Source organism: Sceloporus undulatus, unplaced genomic scaffold (assembly GCF_019175285.1).
Source record: "Sceloporus undulatus isolate JIND9_A2432 ecotype Alabama unplaced genomic scaffold, SceUnd_v1.1 scaffold_20, whole genome shotgun sequence".
Classification (NCBI taxonomy): domain Eukaryota; kingdom Metazoa; phylum Chordata; class Lepidosauria; order Squamata; family Phrynosomatidae; genus Sceloporus; species Sceloporus undulatus.
The window spans coordinates 236,203-254,395 of NW_024802942.1; the positions used below are offsets into that span (position 1 = coordinate 236,203).

General features: G+C 41.4%; 1 protein-coding gene across 2 annotated transcripts in view; it reads left to right on the forward strand.

The window, feature by feature from the left end:
* Positions 1–18,193, forward strand: part of LOC121917489 (2-oxoisovalerate dehydrogenase subunit beta, mitochondrial) — a 54,697-nt gene that overhangs the window by 13,424 nt on the left and 23,080 nt on the right. The window contains exons 6-8 of one of the 2 annotated variants that reach the window (XM_042443500.1): positions 509–606; positions 2,566–2,676; positions 4,681–4,934. In XM_042443500.1, the coding sequence (XP_042299434.1) occupies positions 509–606; positions 2,566–2,676; positions 4,681–4,866 (395 nt within the window). In that variant the 3' untranslated portion in view covers positions 4,867–4,934. Of the gene's footprint in view, positions 1–508; positions 607–2,565; positions 2,677–4,680; positions 4,935–15,187; positions 15,275–18,193 lie in introns of those variants that run through there. The other variant, XM_042443499.1, reaches the window with a different exon arrangement.

Consider the following 18,193-nt stretch of genomic DNA (forward strand, 5'->3'; position numbering starts at 1 on the left):
CACGAAAAAATTTGCTGATTTTTAAAAAAATGTTAAGATAAATGCATGTTTCTGAAGCTTCTATAGACAATTGCCCCACCATGCCCCTCACGCAAGACGCCAAAGGCCCCGGTGGCAATCGGCGGCAGGACCGGGCTGGGACCGGTCCCAAGGCCTTGCCGGGCCGCATCCGGCCCGCGGGACGCAGGTTGCCTACCCCTGTAATAGAAGAATATCTCATTTTGTTGAAAGCATCTCTTGTGTGCTTCTCATGTTTCAGCATAATATGATAGTCAGGAAGCAGGGATATGGTGTTTAGTAAAGTCAGCTAAAGCTTACCAATAGTGTTGGGACTGAGATGAACTAAAGCCTCTGTCTTAGGCAGTGCTGTTTCAAGCAGGTGTCTTAATTGTTGTATTTTATATCACGTTTGCTAGAGGTTGACTAGATATCATTGCTTCAGGTATTTATACATTTAAATATGTTTACATTTAGGGACTCTAAATTACTTTGCTTTGCATTTGCTCAGTGGAACAAGTCCCCGTGGAGCCATACTATATTCCACTTTCTCAAGCAGAAGTACTTCAGGATGGAAGTGATGTGACGCTGGTGGCTTGGGGTACTCAGGTCAGTAAGATAACTAGTGGGTTTTGAAATTAATATTAAGAATAGTATTATTTTAAACAGTAGTGTGGGCTAAACTAAGAAGTAGTTTTACTGAAAAAGTAAAATATACAGGGTTGCACACAGACTAAATTCATTTCATGCAGTTTCTGTTGAAATCAGAAAGTGTTTAAATGATTGTGGGCATTAACTTTTCATAAATTATTGACTTTTCCACATTATTTCAGTGAGACTTGCATACAAACAACAGCTTAGTCTAATTAATTTCTTTAATTATTAAGAGGCACAACTTTCATAATATGCCGTAAAACATTTTAATACAGATGAAGTAATAATGCTTTAGAGTTTGGCCATAACGAGCCATCATCTTATTGTTTTTACAGATTTTATCTTTATATCATTTTATATAAAATGTTACAGATATGGCATTGAAAAAGTTGTTTGTTGATAACTGTATAACTATGTCAATGTTTTAATACATCTCCGTCAGAGTAGAATGTATATATATTTGTGCTACAGCAGTACACCTGATGTTATGTGTTTTGTATTTTTGCTGTATTTTGGTGCTGTCCATGTGCTGTAATAAATTCATTCATTCATAATATTGTACATTAGAGTTTAGATGCAATTGCTAATCCAAAACAGAGTAGACCCTTTGATTCAATTATTGAACATTAAGTCAGCACTTGTATAAATCCCTTTGATTCAGTGACTCTGTTGTAGTTGGGACTAGCAATTTCATTTAGGTTTAGGTTTTCATCAGCTGTGGAAACCTTAAAATTAATGTATATGTAAAATTAATGTGTGTGTACATCCATATGTGTGTATGTTTTCCTTGCTTGAATTTAAACATGGCACCGCCATATATCAGATGGCTATAGTATGCACTAGTTCAGTTGGAAATGCCCATTGAAACATATTTACTGTGTCTACTAAAACAATTTGCATTAATTATTCATCTGAAAGATATGATTCAACTACCAATCAAAAGTAAAAGTAAAAGAGCACTGAAACAATACCTGGGTTAAAGCATTATAATTGTGTAAATATAGTGTAACTGTAACAAAACACATAATACTTTTTTGTTTAAAGAAAGAGAAACAATACCAGGGCTGAAATATGACTACAACAAAATACAGTGCCCCCCCCCCCCCGCTTTGTGGGGATCCTTTCTGGATCTCTCCATGTAAGGGGAAATCACTGTATGCTTGAGCCCCATAGGAAGTAATGGGGCTTGCGCCCACGATGCACATCCCATTAGTTCTTCTGGGGCATGCAACGGGCGTGCCCATGTAAAACGTGGGCGCACTGTATAGTACTATTAAAATCAACTAAGCAGAAGATATTGATAAACTACACAGCAAAAAATACAATGGAACAATATCATCACCTAAGCACCGACTCTTCTATTACCTTTTTGGTCATTCTGAACTGGAAAAGCAGAAAGATATGTTGACCAGCATTGACTGTAGATGGTTACTGTTCTGTCAAGGAGCACTGTCCATCCCATCAATATTGCGCCCTTCCCTTATGTGGGGGATCCGTTCCGGATCCCCATGTAAAGGAAAAAAACGTGTATGATCAAGCCCCATTAGAAGTAATGGGGCTCATGCACACGGCGTGCTGCGGGGTGTGCACCACGAGCTTGCCCCATATGCTGGAAGCCGCGTAAGCGGCGCCTACGTATAATGCAGGCACACTGTACTTTTTATATGGATTTTTTAAATATGGGTGTATGAAATGGAGATGATGGTTACAATTTTCAGCTTGGTCAGCCAAAACATGTATATTCTTCTAAGTGTTTTTAGGAATTCAGTGGCAGAAAGGGTGTCAAGATCAATATTTTTTCTCTATGACAGTATGTTCAGATTCACACCACTCCAGTATGCTGATGGAATTCAAAGCTTTAACAATGAACTACATCAATATACTGTTGCATGTTTCCTTCTCCACAATTTCTAGGTTCATGTCATCAAAGAGGTAGCAATTATGGCTCAGGAGAAGCTTGGTGTGTCCTGTGAAGTAATTGATTTGAAGACTATTCTTCCTTGGGATGCAGAGACTGTATGCAAGGTAAGTATATGTAATCTTAGTGCACGCCATTGTACTTGTTTATGTTGGATAGGAATATATTGAAAAGTATTATGCATAAAATATTTTCCTATACAAAATATGTAATATTTAATGAACCCCAAGGAGCAAATGAAGATGGCAAAAGGCTAAGCCTCTGAGATATTCTTTGGGAAAGAGTTGCACAACTGAGGGATTGCCCTTGAAATATTTTGTTCTTCCTGACCTCCAGTTTAATCTTAATTAAATCACTTGCTCTAGCTTTCACTGGGTCAGAAAGAAAAGTTACACAATTTTAGTAGTAGAACAGGAGAAGTCTCAAATAACATATTGAGGAATGTTCTAGATCTTAAAATAAAAATTCCCAGAGAGAAAGGAGAGTGTGAGTGAGTCTTTGGTTTATAGTAAGAAAGTGTATACTCCAATAAGCAAGGAAATATGAGAAGTTCCCTGCTCCTCAACTCAGAATGGACACTTTGACTTCCATCACAGGTGCTTTATGGCATAATCCCACTTGCTCCTTAGCACATCATTGCTAGGGTGGAAGAGATGAAAGCATACATCTCTTGATAGTATTTAAATCTATAAGAAGCAGATTTGCCTAGTAGACGTATGCATGGCTATACCATCATTCATACTCTAATCTGATTTGTTTTTTAGGGAGGAAAGACTTGTATTTCATAAAGTGAATCCCAAGTGAAACAAATATATAGAATTCCATTTACAAACATGGTGTAATGTGTAGATACAATTATATCCTTGCATGTAAAGGTTCCTTCCATTGTTTTTCCCCACTTGTTTCTAAATGTAAATGGTTTCTGTTCTTACTGAAATCTCATTTCGAAAAAGAGGTTAAATAGCAAGATTTATGAAATCTGAGCTCAGTTTTGTGCTACCCCATTTGTAAACACACCACTCTAGAAAATAATCACACATTCTCTACTTCCAAAACAATGGCAATTCAACATTTGATGGTACACTGCTTGAATTAAGATTTTTTTTTCTGAATTTCCTTACTTTATGAAATGTAGGAAAATATTAGGAAAGGAATCTTAAGGCAAAAGAGAATAAAATGATAGATTAAAAGGCTGGAAGAGATACAAGGAACACAGTCACCTGTAACTAGTTGGTTTGAGAGATTTAACAAAATGTAACAAGATTTAACAAAGTTATATGCAGTGCATAGGACCAAAGTTGTGTAATGAGTAATGTTTTCTTGTTACTTTGAAGTGTTACATTTAAGTACATTTTGAGGAATTTTATAAAGAATTGTATATTTTTATGTCTGACACACATATGGGATTTCCCTGTGTCAACCATTTGGAACCTTCTAGAACTGCACCAGCATAGCATGTTTTAGCAGAACCTCTGTCCCCTTTTACTTGTTCCCTTCAGGTTACCCCAGTCACATTTTATCTGCGGCTTAGATATCACATTTTGGAACATTTTCTATGCAGCTTTGAACTTGTAATCTTCTGAAATTGAATTATGTCTCCATACAGCTTTTTAAAATATACATGTATTTTATTGTAAAAATAAATACATGTATGTTACTGGTTGTATCAATTATACATCCCACATTGGATTAAAAAACTTGATCACTAACATACACCATGTACCCACTTTTTTCAGGACAAGAGTGTGACAAGTACATCCTGTGAGTCACATGCAATCTCTTGGGCCATTTTTGTGGTCCTCAGAAACCTCAAGGGGTCAAAAAAACAAAACCAAAAACCTGAAAAACATTTTTGCACCAAATAGCCTCTGGGGGATGTGAGAGCATTTTTGTCATATTTTAGGCCTCCCTTGGGCCATTTTATATCCAGGAAAGGCTTTTTCAAAACTGGAAGTAAAGCAGAAGTGATTTCCTGTCCCTGTTTTGAAAAAAAATCTTCTCCTGGGCCTAAAAGAGCCTAAAACATGTCAAAACTTCCCCAACAGCCCCCAGCTCCCCAAGAAGGCATTGGTAGGTATTTGGGAGCAAAATGATTTTGTGCTCTTTTGCAGTGGGATGTTCGATGGGAAGTGTGTCCCCACCAGGTCTCCTGTGGAGTAATGCAGCCCTGTAGCCTCCCACAGTTTCCCATTCCTGGCTTAGCAGAAGAACATTATGGTGGAGTTCAAGCATTGCTGAGAAGCATTCGATTGCATGCCTCCATGCCTTTCCTTGTAATGTTTGGGAACAACTTATAAAGTTTAGTTGCCAGGGCTTCATCCACACCGCAGAAATAATCCAGTTTGATACCACTTTTAACTGCCATGGCTCAGTGCTATGGAATTCTGGAAATGTAGTTTTGTGAGACATTTAGTCTTCTCTCAGAGAGCTCAGGTGTCACAACAAACTACAATTACCAGAATTCCATAGCACTGAGCCATGGCAGTTACAAGTGGTGTCAAACTGGATTATTTCTGCAGGATGGATGCAGCCATTGTGCACTTGTATGTCATCATATTATATCACATATCTCAGCTTCTACAAAGAGCTTGTTTTATATCTGAATTACAATTACCAGTTTCATACCACTTCATCCTGATTTTGTGCTAAACAAACCTGGGATTTTTAACATGGTGACTCAATGATTCTATTTGCTCATTACAAGACTGCTGTTTATGTGTTTTTGACTGAGAAGTAAAACTTCAGATTCTGTGAGTAATAGTTATAATAAAAATGAAGCCAAAAGCATATCCTCCCCCTGCCATTCTGTCATCCTTTTCTGTGGTAACCTGTCATCAACCACAGCTACACAGATGTGTAGTTCTGGTTACATTTCTTGTTTATGTGTCTTACACACATGAAGCAAGTCATATTTGCTACCCTAAACATATATTGTATTTAGCAATAATTTCAGAATTATCCCTTCAGAATGAGGAATAATGAACCAATTTCATAGTAACTGATTGTGTGTGTGCTGCTGTTATTCCTATTGCTCAGGTGCTTCAGATACTGCAGCCAGAATGGTCAGTACTTGTGGATTCTGAAAGTTGTAATATATTTAACTGGATTGATCCTTGAACAGGAGACATGCACATTGTCATCAGGGACATACATGAAAGTTTAACAACTTGTCAGTGTTTGCACTTCCTGGCATAGCATCTGAAAGCCAGGGTCATTTTTGTGGTATGATACAGTGGTGGAATAGGACTTTCTGGAGGAATAGTATCAGTTATATTTCAGTCTACATAGATTAGCTCAGTCCAATAGAGATCTAATTGTTTTTCCACTGATTTCAGAAACAGCTAGCAAAACAAGTAGTGTGACTGAGCAAATAGTCTGAACTTTCAGGTATTATTATTTTAATACTTTTCATACCATATGCTACTACAGAATGATCACCACTAGGGGCCACTAGAAGTTAAACTGAGTCTTGGCTCTGCTGTACTGACTCTTGTACTTTGTATTAATTTATATTTAAAACTGAGTGTCTGTCAGCTTTCCTCGACTTTGTGTTCTGTAGGTATTTTGGATTTCAGTTGACATACACCCCTCCCAGCAAAACATGATCAGGAATTGTAGAAGTTGTATCCCAAAATATCTGGAAGGTGCTGGGTTGTGCAATGCTGTTTTCTATTAAGTACTTTGAAGTTATTTTAAGAATATTGTCATTTGTTTTGCTTCTTAAAACAATGATAGTGAGAAAGACACCCAGAGAATATGGCACTATCAGTGTAATCATGGCTTTGTTCAATGGCCATGTTCAGAGAATGGTCTTGAATAAAAAGCTTTCGGATATTTTTAAAATTAAAAATTTCATCTTTCTTGTTCTTTTACTTTGGATGTATGAAATATCTTTGCTAGAATTAAGTGGTCCCCTTATAAACACTTAGCATAACTGTGGTTCATTTCTTTTTCTTTCCCTGCTCTATGGTTGAAAGGACACCCCCCCCCCCCCAGCCTGGATACTCAGTGGAATACTAAACATGTTTCTACAAAAGTGTGTGAAAAGTGTCTCCCACTGTTTTCAGTAGTACTTACACTTCAGATAAATACATAGCTAAATATAATTTAAATATAAACTATAAATATAATTTGCAAGTACAGACTCTCAGACAATGAATATGGATAGTGAGGTCAGAATACATTTGAAAATTTGATTGAATCATGTGAACTTGATATATTTAAATTACTCATTATGTGATAAATGAAATTAGCAGTGTATTGTTTAGATATGTACAGTAATGCTATTCTTAGCTCTAGGTACCAGCAGGGAAGATTGTGGACCAATTAATGCTGTGGCATGAGTCTAAAAAAGTTGGTGTTTGTCATCATTTCCTCTTGTCATTGCCTCCCTCATTTCTTTTCCACAAAATTATTACTGTTGTTGTTGTTGTTGTTGTTGTTATTATTATTATTACCACCACCCCCTTTCCCCAAAGCTGGGACTCAGAGCAATTTAATAAGATTAAAACAGTACAATTAAAAACATAGAAAACCTTTTATTTATTCTTTTGAGATGTATGTTTCAGATAGTCCAGAACTGAATTGTAGTAGGAATAAAATTTCCAAAGGCCTGTCAGACTTTTGGTATATATTTGATTCTTATACCCCAGAAATACTGGATGGTAGACCCTGGTTGTGAGGCTTTGATTTTTGTGCTGTTTCATTTTCTGGTTTAGAGCATATTTTGAAACAGTTGTCTTTATTAACGATGACTGGAAAGTCACTTATCTTTTAAATCTGTTTTCCACTTCAATTTGTGATGGTATGGAGTAACCCTCACTACTTTTCATATGAGAGATATGTATGGGAATAGCTGGGCTTTCTTGATTTTTTGCAGTTAATTATGGAAAGTGCTTCCTCTTTACTAACAAAAAAAGTCATTGAAGGAAGTGCTGAAACTCTTATTCTTCTGCAAACCTAATAGTTTATGGAAAAATAATCCTTAATAGCTCTTGAAGAAATCAGTCCAGTTATTTTACACACACACACACACACACACACACACACTCTCTCTCTGCAGATGGAATATGTATGTGCCATTATAGTTCTTGCCCTGTATTGCCATAACAATGTGCATTCGTGCATTTCTCAGTCCTAAATAGCAATATCATCTGTGTTATGTTAGGGTTTGATCAAAGAATGTTAAGTGTTCTGTTGGAAATAAATGCAGAATCAGTTGAGGTGTTTAGTTCAGCCATGATGAAAAAGATGGTGAGCCAAAATGCACTTGTAGTCAAATGTTGTCATCAATGTTTTTTTTTTTAATGGCATTCATTTTCAAAACAAAACTTATAGAATCCCTAGTGGCAAAAACATTTGACTGCATTACTAGGTTCTGGATGATAGAAGTGTTGTAATTTATGTTAGTGGGACATGGTACAAAGTCCTCTGTGGGTCTTTGTACTCAGCATGCAAAGGCCTGTGGTGCTGTCCAGTTCATGTTAACATTTGTTGAAGCTTACGTGCATGCCCACATTCCTACCACAATTTGTCCCTCCACACATGAAGGTGAATGCCTGAACAGGGCTATATATGCAGCAGCCATTGCATTTGATATAGTTGTCAGTGTATCATTTATATTATTATTTAATTCGCTGATTTACATATATGTTCTTTGGTACAGCTCCTTGAAGAATATGATTTCCTTTTTCTGATCTTGCTGTCTGAGTAGGCTGTGTTTCCTTTTTTAACAATTCCTGTAGCAAATGAAATAAAAACGGATTGTTTTCATAGTAGTGCTGTTAAACATGCGATTCCTAATGGCATACTGGTAAACATGAAAAGAACTTGGTGGAAATTTAAAGTATGCTACCTATCAATGTCTGAACTATAAGAGAAAATTGAGAAGTTATCATCCTGCATTTACATAGAACAAGAAGGACTGAGGAATACAAAGAAATAATTCTCAAAAGTCAAATCCAACAGATGGATTGGCATAGTCCTCAATTTCCTTTGTGTGAGTTTTTCACTTTGTGCACATAATAGAAGCTTACAAGTGGTGGTGGATTTCAACAGCATATATATATACACCAGAACAAATGTACATGTTGTACATTATTCAGGCCAGAGGCTTAACTGGAATGAAATACAATTGAACTTTATGGATTTTGATTCTGATAGGCATTTGATGTAGGGCAGATTATTAATGTATTGTTAATGTAGGGCAGATTATTTTGGATAATAGCTTTCACATATCAAAATAATCTTCTGGAAAGTAGTTGGACTTGATTGTACTGTGAGGATTTCTTTATATCCTTTTAATATTTATTCAGTCCTAAAAAAGTAGGCTTCTATTTAAATTAATGATGTCACCTAGTGCTTTTCTTTTTGAAACAGAGTCTTCTCACATTATGTGTAATTACACTGTGAAGTATAGCAAATCACCATGGTGAGCAAGGACCTCAATAGACTGGCATAAAGAGCCAGCTTCGGGGCGGAGTGAGGCTGTGGCGTCCACCTGCCAGCCATCCAGATGCTGCCCCCACGCTGCTTGTCTGACCAGATAGTGGGCAGCATCACACTGCGTCTTTGGTGTAGTGCTTACATGCACTGTGCTGTACAGCCCCATAAATAAAATAAACCCATGGTACAAAATGCATATAGGGTAGTGTTATTTTGTAGCCTGCTTTAATTTAAATAGCCTCTGCTATAAGTGAACCAAAGTTGGGCTCTTTATTGAAGCATCCCCCCTCAAAAGTGGAAAAACCACAAATATAAATAAATATAAATAAAAATCATGAATGAAAGTTTGTTGATTTGCAGATTTGATTACTGTGTTCTCTCTAGAAATCTCTAGGTTCTCCAGCACGATTCTGTCATCAACTCCTAGCTCTCTAAGGCGGGTTACAGACGGGCAAAAAGGGATGTACTCATGACGTCATGAAGGTAGAGCCTTCAGACGGGCCTTACCTGAATGCCGTCATGAACACGCCCCCCGCACGCCCCAAGCGGGAAGAAGCGGCATTAAAAAGGTGCTGCTTTTTTCCGCTTCTTTTCTGTTTGATGCGTACCTGCGCAGCTCCGTCTGTAAGCCCCTGCACCGATACGTCAGAATTGCTATGCCGCAAATATAAGTTGCCGGTTTAAAAGCTCCGTGTCAGCTGCGTCGCATAATGGGTCGGGTTCCCGGGACATGCGTGGTTTGCAGCCAAGCTTTAATTGCAACGTCCGCTGCCATGCAGCTGTGGAAGCTGAGGCACAGCTGCGGCGCATTTTAAGCCTCGTAACCCTAACCCTAGAGCCACTTGTGCGCATGCGTTGCTAGAACCGCGGGAAGTTGTAACTTTTGCCGGCGGATGTTTTGGTTGTAGAAAGTGAAAAGGGAAAGTTTGGGATTTAAAGTGACCCCCTACACACATTCCTGCGCCATTTTCACCTGGGAACGGGCACAGTTCAGCTGCTCCTGGCACAGCTGTGTGGCGGCTCCCCTTTGCCACCAGGCAGGATGGCTCAGCCATCCACCAGCACCCCGAAAAAAGGCAAGGGGACATCTTGGTCTCATACTGAGACGGCTGACTTCATAGCTATATGGTCCCAGCCAAACATTTTGCAGAAACTGGAACAGTCCTACCTGAATGCTGACACATATCGAGAAGTGGAAGAAGCCATGAGAGCTGCTGCACCGGCACACCAGAATTGCTACGCCGCTACTTTAAGTTGCCCATTTAAAAGCTCCGTCGCATAGTGAGTTGGGGTCTTGGAACATGCGCAGTTTGCAGTCAGGCTTTAATTGCAACGTCCGCTGCCATGCAGCTGTGGAAGCTGAGGCACAGCTGCGGCGCATTTTAAGCCTCGTAACCCTAACCCTAACACTAACCCTAGAGCAACATGTACGCATACGCTGCTTGGAAAGTTTGGACTTTAAAGTGCACCCCTACACACATTCCTGTGCCATTTTCACCTAACAATAAAAAACGCTAAAACTGTAAATATTGACATATGTACAAAGGAGGTGAGGGGAGATGGCAGGGGGACAGCGGTGGCAGCGGAGACAGCTGTGGCTGCGCATTGCAGATTCAGCAGGAGCGCGGGGACCAAAGGAGAGGAGGCATCTATGATGCTGCTGACACTGGCAAAGTGCAAACGGACAAGGATGCCAACACCAGCTGATCACCAGCTGGCAGGAGACCACCTTTGTTTTAAATGTGCCCATAGGCTTTCTGCCGCCGCTGCTTAGCCCTGCGCAGCTGCGCATTCGCCAGCCGGCAAAGGGAAAAAAAAAGAGACCCCGGAGCTTGAATGTGCCCAAGACCTTTTGATGCTCTCTAAACTTGCCCCCAAAGGCAAAGGGCAACTAGAGAGGGCCTGGGATCAAGCGGCAGGGAGCACTGACAAGGCACTAGGTCCCATGATGTCCCATAAAGACATCATTTCGCCTCCCAGGGCATGTGTTCCTTCCCAGCCCTATCTACTCTATTCTACCCTTCCTGTTCTCTCCTCCCACCATGCCTGGCTCACTGGTTCCCAAACCAGCAATCTCCAAACTCTGTCCTCCCAGGCGTTTGGACTTCATCTCCCAGAATCCCCAGCCACCTTGCCCTGTGGTCTGGGATTCTGGGAGATAAAGTCCAAACGCCTGGAAGGACAGAGTTTGGACATTGCTACCTCACAGCACTCCTGCCTAGTTTTAGACTGCACAGTTGCGCCTAAGCTGTCCCATTCACACTCACAGCCACACTGCCGCAGTTGCGCATAATTAACCACACAAGTTTTTTTTAAAAAATAAACTTTTTTTCTATATACAATATGTACAAAAGGAAGGGGGAGGGTGAAGGGGGGATGGCAGAGGGGGCAGGGGAGGGAAGCTGCTTCAGGGAGGGGGAGGAGGCGGTGGGGCGGGCAGCCGGCGGAGGAGTTCCTGGAGGGTCTCTTCCATGGAGGACTCTCTCTCAGCCAGCTTGTCCACTTTCTCCTCCAGGGCAGCGAACCTCCTCTCCGTCCGGTTCTCTGTGGGGGGAAAAGAAAGAGGATGGTTAGGATCAGCCTGTGCAGCCCATCACCCACTCCCACAGGCAGGGTTTCTGGGTGCCCCCACTCCCTTCCCTGGGTTCACCTCTACACTTACCTTGCTGCCGGGCTTGGAGGACACGATCCAGGGCACTGGCATTGAGGGCCAAGTGCCCTGGCTCTCCTGGCAGGCGGCGGCTCGGCCCAGGCTCCTCTTTCTCGGCGGCAGCAACAGCAGCGAGGACTTCAAGCCCTGGAAAAAAGGAAGGAAAGGCCCAAGTTACCATGCTGGCATGGCAGACGAGGGCACAAGTGTCGTGGGGGCTGCAGGCAGCCAACCCCTCACCCTGGGGACCTACCTGCCACCAGAGGAGCCTGCTCTGGCTGCGGAGGGGCCACAGCAGCTGGTCCTGGCTGTGGCCCACCCTCGGGGACATCCTCGTCCCCCGAGGATGGTGGAGAGGGCGACCTGGCAGGGTGCCCTCCCTCCCTCCGCCTCCGCCTCGGCCGCACGCCTGCAGAAGGGAAGAGGAGGGATGGCATTGGCACCATGCAGGAAGGAGAGGAGGGCAAGGGAAGGGTCAAGGAGGGTAGGACAGGGCATGGCAAGAGCTCTGGCTTACCTGGAGGACGGCGATCTTCCGGTCTGGGCCGATCTCCCCTGATCCACAGGTCCTTCAGCCGCGAGAAGAATGGTGGCTGCCTGTCAACCGGGGGCGCCTCTCCGAAATCCTCAAGGGTTTCAAAGAACGCTGCCTTCAGAGTTTTAAATTTCACTCTACATTGGTGCAGCGTTCTTTGAAACCCTTGGTTTCGGAGGGCACGAGATGCCTCTAGAAAATGCCCCCGGTTGGGCTTGTTGGTGCTAGCCATCACCCTCCTCGCGGCTGCCTGTGGCATCAGGGAGTCCAGGAGGATCCCGACCTCTTCGTCTGTCCAGTAGGCGATTCGGACCGGGACCCTCCTGCGTGGCGCTGCCATGTTGATCGCTGTCCTGGGGTCTTGCACAGTTGCGCACGGGTATATATGGGCACCTGCGGCTCTGGGCCGTTAGGCCAAGGTGGTCCTAGTCCAATGAAAGCTTTCAGAGGAGCAGTTTGAATCTTTCCCCCAATAGATGTCCTCTGGGTGCCCCATTGATACATTCAAATTGGCCATTAGGAAAGCTTGAATTTGAGGGGGATTGATACATTGTCAAAGGGGCAATTGGCAGTTGGAGCTGATGTATCTTTTTGCCCCAGGAAAACAGGCGCCAGGAGACCTTTTGTGTGTGTGTGTTTGTGTGTGTCCCCCTCAGGCACGTGGCAAAACATGCCCACAGCACAGATCAGGAATGATAGGCAGACTCAAACTGTGGATAATGGGATACATTTATTCATGTGCTTATGCTATTACAGTACAATGCATTCTGACATCACAGATGATGGCACAGGAGCCATCCTTCAGATTCTCCTTGTCAGAAAAAAATCTGCCAGGGCATTCCTCACAGTCTCCCCTGCTTTCTTCTTCTCTTTCTCTTCAAGGGGGTCATGAGCCACTTCCGAATGGGGTAGGCACAGTCAGCCAGTATCAGGGGCCCGATCTGCTGGCCTGTGATGTTGATGCTGGGGTTCCCTGGCACATAGATGCCAGCCTCCATGGCCTCGTAGATGAGAGAAAGTTTAAAGGGGCTTGGGCGCTTTAAATGCACACATAGGCTTTCTGCCGCTGCTTAGCACTGTAGCTGCGCAGCTTCGCATCCGCCTGCCGGCAAAAGAAAAAAAAAGCCGCGGTTTGGGCCGCCCGTGCGGAAGCTGCTTCTCTTTTTGCAGCGTCCTCCGAGGCGGCGGTTTGGAAGCTCCGGGTCCGAAACGGACCCAGGTGAGGCGTCTTCACTGCCCCCCCGTGTGGAAGCTCCAACACCTGAAGCACGCCCCCGGGGCGGGCCGTCTGGAAGCTCCGCATTCAGCTAAATACACCTCCAAGACGTCCTCCCCTGCCCGTCTGTAACCCGCCTAAGACTCTGGGTCCTCTAGCAGAACTCTGTGTCAATTTTTGCCAGACGTTGATCATAAAATCACAATGGAAGACCTAGAGATTCCTAGAGAAATCATATTAATGAAATCTGCAAATCATCAAATCCATTAAAGGGAAACCAGTGAATGTGGGGGGACTGATTGTAGTAAGAGATGAAGTGTTAATTGTAAAGTAGTATCAAACTGTATCTTTTATTCTTACTTTTGGACAGAGATGTCACAGTGTTTAAATGTTAGGATGGCAGTTGAAGTGGTGTTTTGTAGATTATAGTAAACAAATGGCTGGCTTTATGAAAAAAAGATTTCTGGTTGGGTAGACTGGTGGTATCACATAGCTTTCTGTTATTTGCAACTGTTGGGAGAATTGTACATGGATAAAATAATGGGTTGACCAATGCTCAGTTCACATTCTACTCAGGGAGATGTATTTGGGCAGTTGTGGTGGGGGATTTAGTCAAGAAGACAGAAGGGGGAAATAGAAGAAACTATAGTTTAAAGGTCACTTAAGACAACAACATGAAAAGTTTATCTCAGCTATAGTTAGACTGTGAGCAGCAGGCAGTGAGCTTGAGGTGAGAGTAGATCTTGGACCAGAATGAAGGCTGCAGAAGAGGTCTGGCTAGAAGCCTTTTCTATACCCAAGTACAGAAAAGCCTAACTAGGAAAAAACAAACAAAGAAACACTTAACTTAGACTCAGAACAGATGGGCCAAAAGAAGTGGCTTCCCGCCATTTTGAGGGTGTGGTGTTTATACGATGCATGCCCCTCAAAGTGGCCTGAAGCCACTCCGACTCCATGCTCTGGTCCTTTGGACAGGAGCAAAAAGGAGCCAGTCTAATCTGTCTCCTGACGGTGTGGGTTGAATCCTGTTGTGGTGGCCCCCTTTTGGAGCGGGCTGTGTGGTCACTTGTGGTCAAAGTGGCCTGGGGCACTCTTTCCCACCTGTCTGCTCTGGCTCTCATCATAGACAGTCATTGAAAAATCTTACAAGATACTTGGCTATGATTGAGAGAGGATTTAATATGCTTTGATATAGCTGATTTTTAAAAACAAAAGGACATCTGTACTGTATGTAAATGATTTTTTAAAACAAAGTTTATTATAGTATGTGAAGTCGAAGGCTTTCATGGCCAGCATCCATCGTTTTTTGTGGGTTTTTTGGGCTATGTGGCTATGTTCTGGAAGAATTATTATTTATTCCTGAAGTTTCGCCAGCATCTATGGCTGGCATCTTCAGAGAATGTTGGTGAGCATTATCTGCTGGCAAAGCCCTGACCCTGGGTGATTTCTCATTCGCTTTTGCTGAGTCCTCATTTTGCTATTCTTCATAATAGCATTCTCTGTTATTATAGTACTTTATGCTCATAATAGGTTGTTTATTGAATTGTGTATTGTTATATTTATATGATTCTGTTTGAAGTCACCAATAGTTAGAGATCCAGCTCAAATTTGTGGTGAAATACTCTACAGACACAACGTCCAACAAAAGTGATAGTGTTTTAATTACAAATTTGCACTCAAACATACATATTTTGTGTATTCTAGTTGCAGAAAGTAATTATTTATTCTGCTTTATACTACTCATGTAATTTTAAAAATGTATTTGTCTTCCAGTCTGTGGCCAAGACAGGGCGGTTGCTGATCAGTCATGAAGCCCCCATTACAGGAGGTTTTGCATCTGAAATTAGCTCCACAGTTCAGGTAATGTATAGTTTATGGTAATATAGGCCAAGATCCTGTGATGTATTTCACCATCTAGTATCATGGAGTCTAGCAGAAGTACACCACTGGATTCTGGCCATAGTATGCTTGACTGTTTTCTACAATAATATTAATTGTCTTAAGATATGTGTTTTCAAAGGTTGAATTGCAGTTTTCTGGATGCATCTTACTGTCTAAATAAACTTTTGGCTGGGATTTGGGATGGTTAAAAAAGTTTTGTAATTGTCTTTAACACTTGGATAGTTAGTGCCCAGCATACTGTTAGTGGCATGTGTACATGTAAATAATATTTACACTTGTGTATATCATTTTTGAATGGTGCAGAGAGACCTATTCTCTTAGTCTTACACTCCATCTGGAAACTTCTCCTGTTGTCAGCTGTCAAGCCCCAGGAGGATCTGCTGCTCTCCAGTGATGGAAGATGGAAGAAGGAGAGGCGATTAAGTCCATGAAAACATGGGAGAAGGAAAAGGAGGGTGCACTGTATCTGTATGTGCATCCTAATTTTTCCCCTCCCATTGAGCTTAGTTGAATTGCTACTTCATGGTCTGATTCACTGCCCCCTCCATCCCTTCCCCACTGGTAAGGGGTGAGCAGCACCAACCCCTCCCAGGGCTTGATAGCTGTGGTGAGAGGCAGGTGGAAGGAGATGGGACTGTGTAAGGGGAACTATGTTCTGATATAGGATCTTGGCCAGTGTGTATTTAGCTTACTATCAGGGTAATAAATAGGTACTTCTTAAGAAATTTACTCAGCTTTACCCAGATCAATGTTGATGCTTTCACTTACAGTCTGAGTGAAACAAAACTTTTAATAATAGCACTTGTAGTTAAAATTGGTTTCACACTAAGAGTTATACAAAATGGGCCAAAAACAGGAATTTTCTGAAAAGGCCAGTTGATCCTGAGCTTGCACATAATTTTTGGTTAATATCTACATAATAAAAAGTTCATTCGTATGGTGTATGGTTACAGTGGAAATTTTCTGGTAGATGATTAAAATGTTTCAGCTGATTAAAATGTTTCACAATTATCTGCCTCCTCACAGGGGTAGTTTATTGATAGCCAGTTTACACATTACCACGTTGTTTCTGTATATCTGTGTAATGAGCCATATAAAGTTTTAAAGAAAGATGCATTTAAGAACACATGGGGTAAGTATGCTGGGTGAACTAGAGGTAACTGAAGTCGAAAACACATTCCTGAAATAACCCATTTTGAGACCACATTAACTTCCCTGGCTCAATGCTAGGGAATTCTGGGAACTGTAGTTTTGTGAGACATTTAGCCTACAATTCCCTGTATTCCCTAGCACTGAGCCAAGGCAGTTAAAGCAGTCTCAAACTGCATTATTTCTGCAGTGTGTCTTGAACCTTAGTTTCCTGGTGTACCCCTCTTTTCCAAATGTGTGATTTTCACAATAATGCATGAAATAATTTGGGACCTTGGTTTCCACCAGACCTTTTGTGCACTACCCTATTCAACTACACTAAACATTGGAGATTCTTGGAAAACAGAAAGGCCTTTCACTTTTCTAAATGTCTCTGAAGCTTTGTCCAAGACCAGGGAGTGCCATTTTTTGAGCCTTGACTTTCTGAAATTCTGCTGATTTTCTGTCGTTGCTTTAAAATGTGTGTTTGCTTTTGGCAAACTGATGGATGTATTTCTCTGCAAATAATTTCACATTACATCAGCATGTAAAGTTTTACACTTTAGTTTTAGTTTTTAAGTGAGAGTTTAAAACTGACGTCAGAAAGAAAATCGATCTGCAGTGGTCTGACTAGCTTACTGGCTTCTCAGTTTTGGCCAAGTCTGGTATTTGCATATTGAACCCTTTCTGAATATTGTATTGTTATTGTATTGTATTGCATTCTGTTAGCGACATATGGATTGGAGGTGAATGGTGCAACAGATGTACTTTGCTGACAGTGATGGAAGAGCATATAGCAATGATGTGCACTGTAGTTGTGCACTGTGCATTTGGGTTGCACATTGCAGTTGTGAATTATGCTTTGAACTCTGGAAATTGCACATTTCACAGCAACATCCAGTCATTGACACATGTTGTGCAATGTTGCTATTCTGCATGGGAGTTGTGCAGGGATGGGATAACATATCTCCATGAGCAAATATTTAAACTTCATGAAAAGAAGTTTAACCATCATTTGCTATCTTACTTAAGAAAGAAAGCTACTCTATTAAAAAATACACTGAAATAGAAAATTGAAAAACTCTACTCCCCCCCCCCCAACTTGTTTGACTGAAGAGGCAACAGGACATACCTGTCCAAGGGCACACAACATGAGGAGGTCTGTCTGTTGGCTCATATCCATGCAAAAACATGAATCTTGCGTTTAAGCCGAGTGGCATCTTTGTTACCTCTAACACATGTTTGGGTGATCTGATACTGAAATAGTTACATGAATGCCGTGTAAAACTGTGTTAAGTTCTGCCCAAAGATGTTATCTCCAGTTTTATGCATAAAACACAGTTGTCTGTAATACTGTCAGCGATATCAAATGCCAGCTTGTATTCTTACAAGGCTTTGTCTTAAAGTCAGCATGGTTGTAATTTTTAAAAGCAATCTACGGTATTTCACAAATGATTTTTACAAAGATTTTAAAATATAAGTTGGTGCATTCTGAAATCCAAAAAATACTCTAAAGCTAAAACTTTTTTCATGAGTGGTTGAGATATGACATCTTTTCTTTCTGATGGTTTAATGTACGCAAACTTTATTTCATGTGCAAAATTATTTTTAACAATTGTTTAAAATTACCTTCACACTATGTTTATAAGTTGTTTATGAGACATAAGTGAATTTAATGTTTACGCTTGGGGCCCATCTTCAAGATATCTCATTATGTATGTGTAGATATTCCAAAATCTGTAATAATCT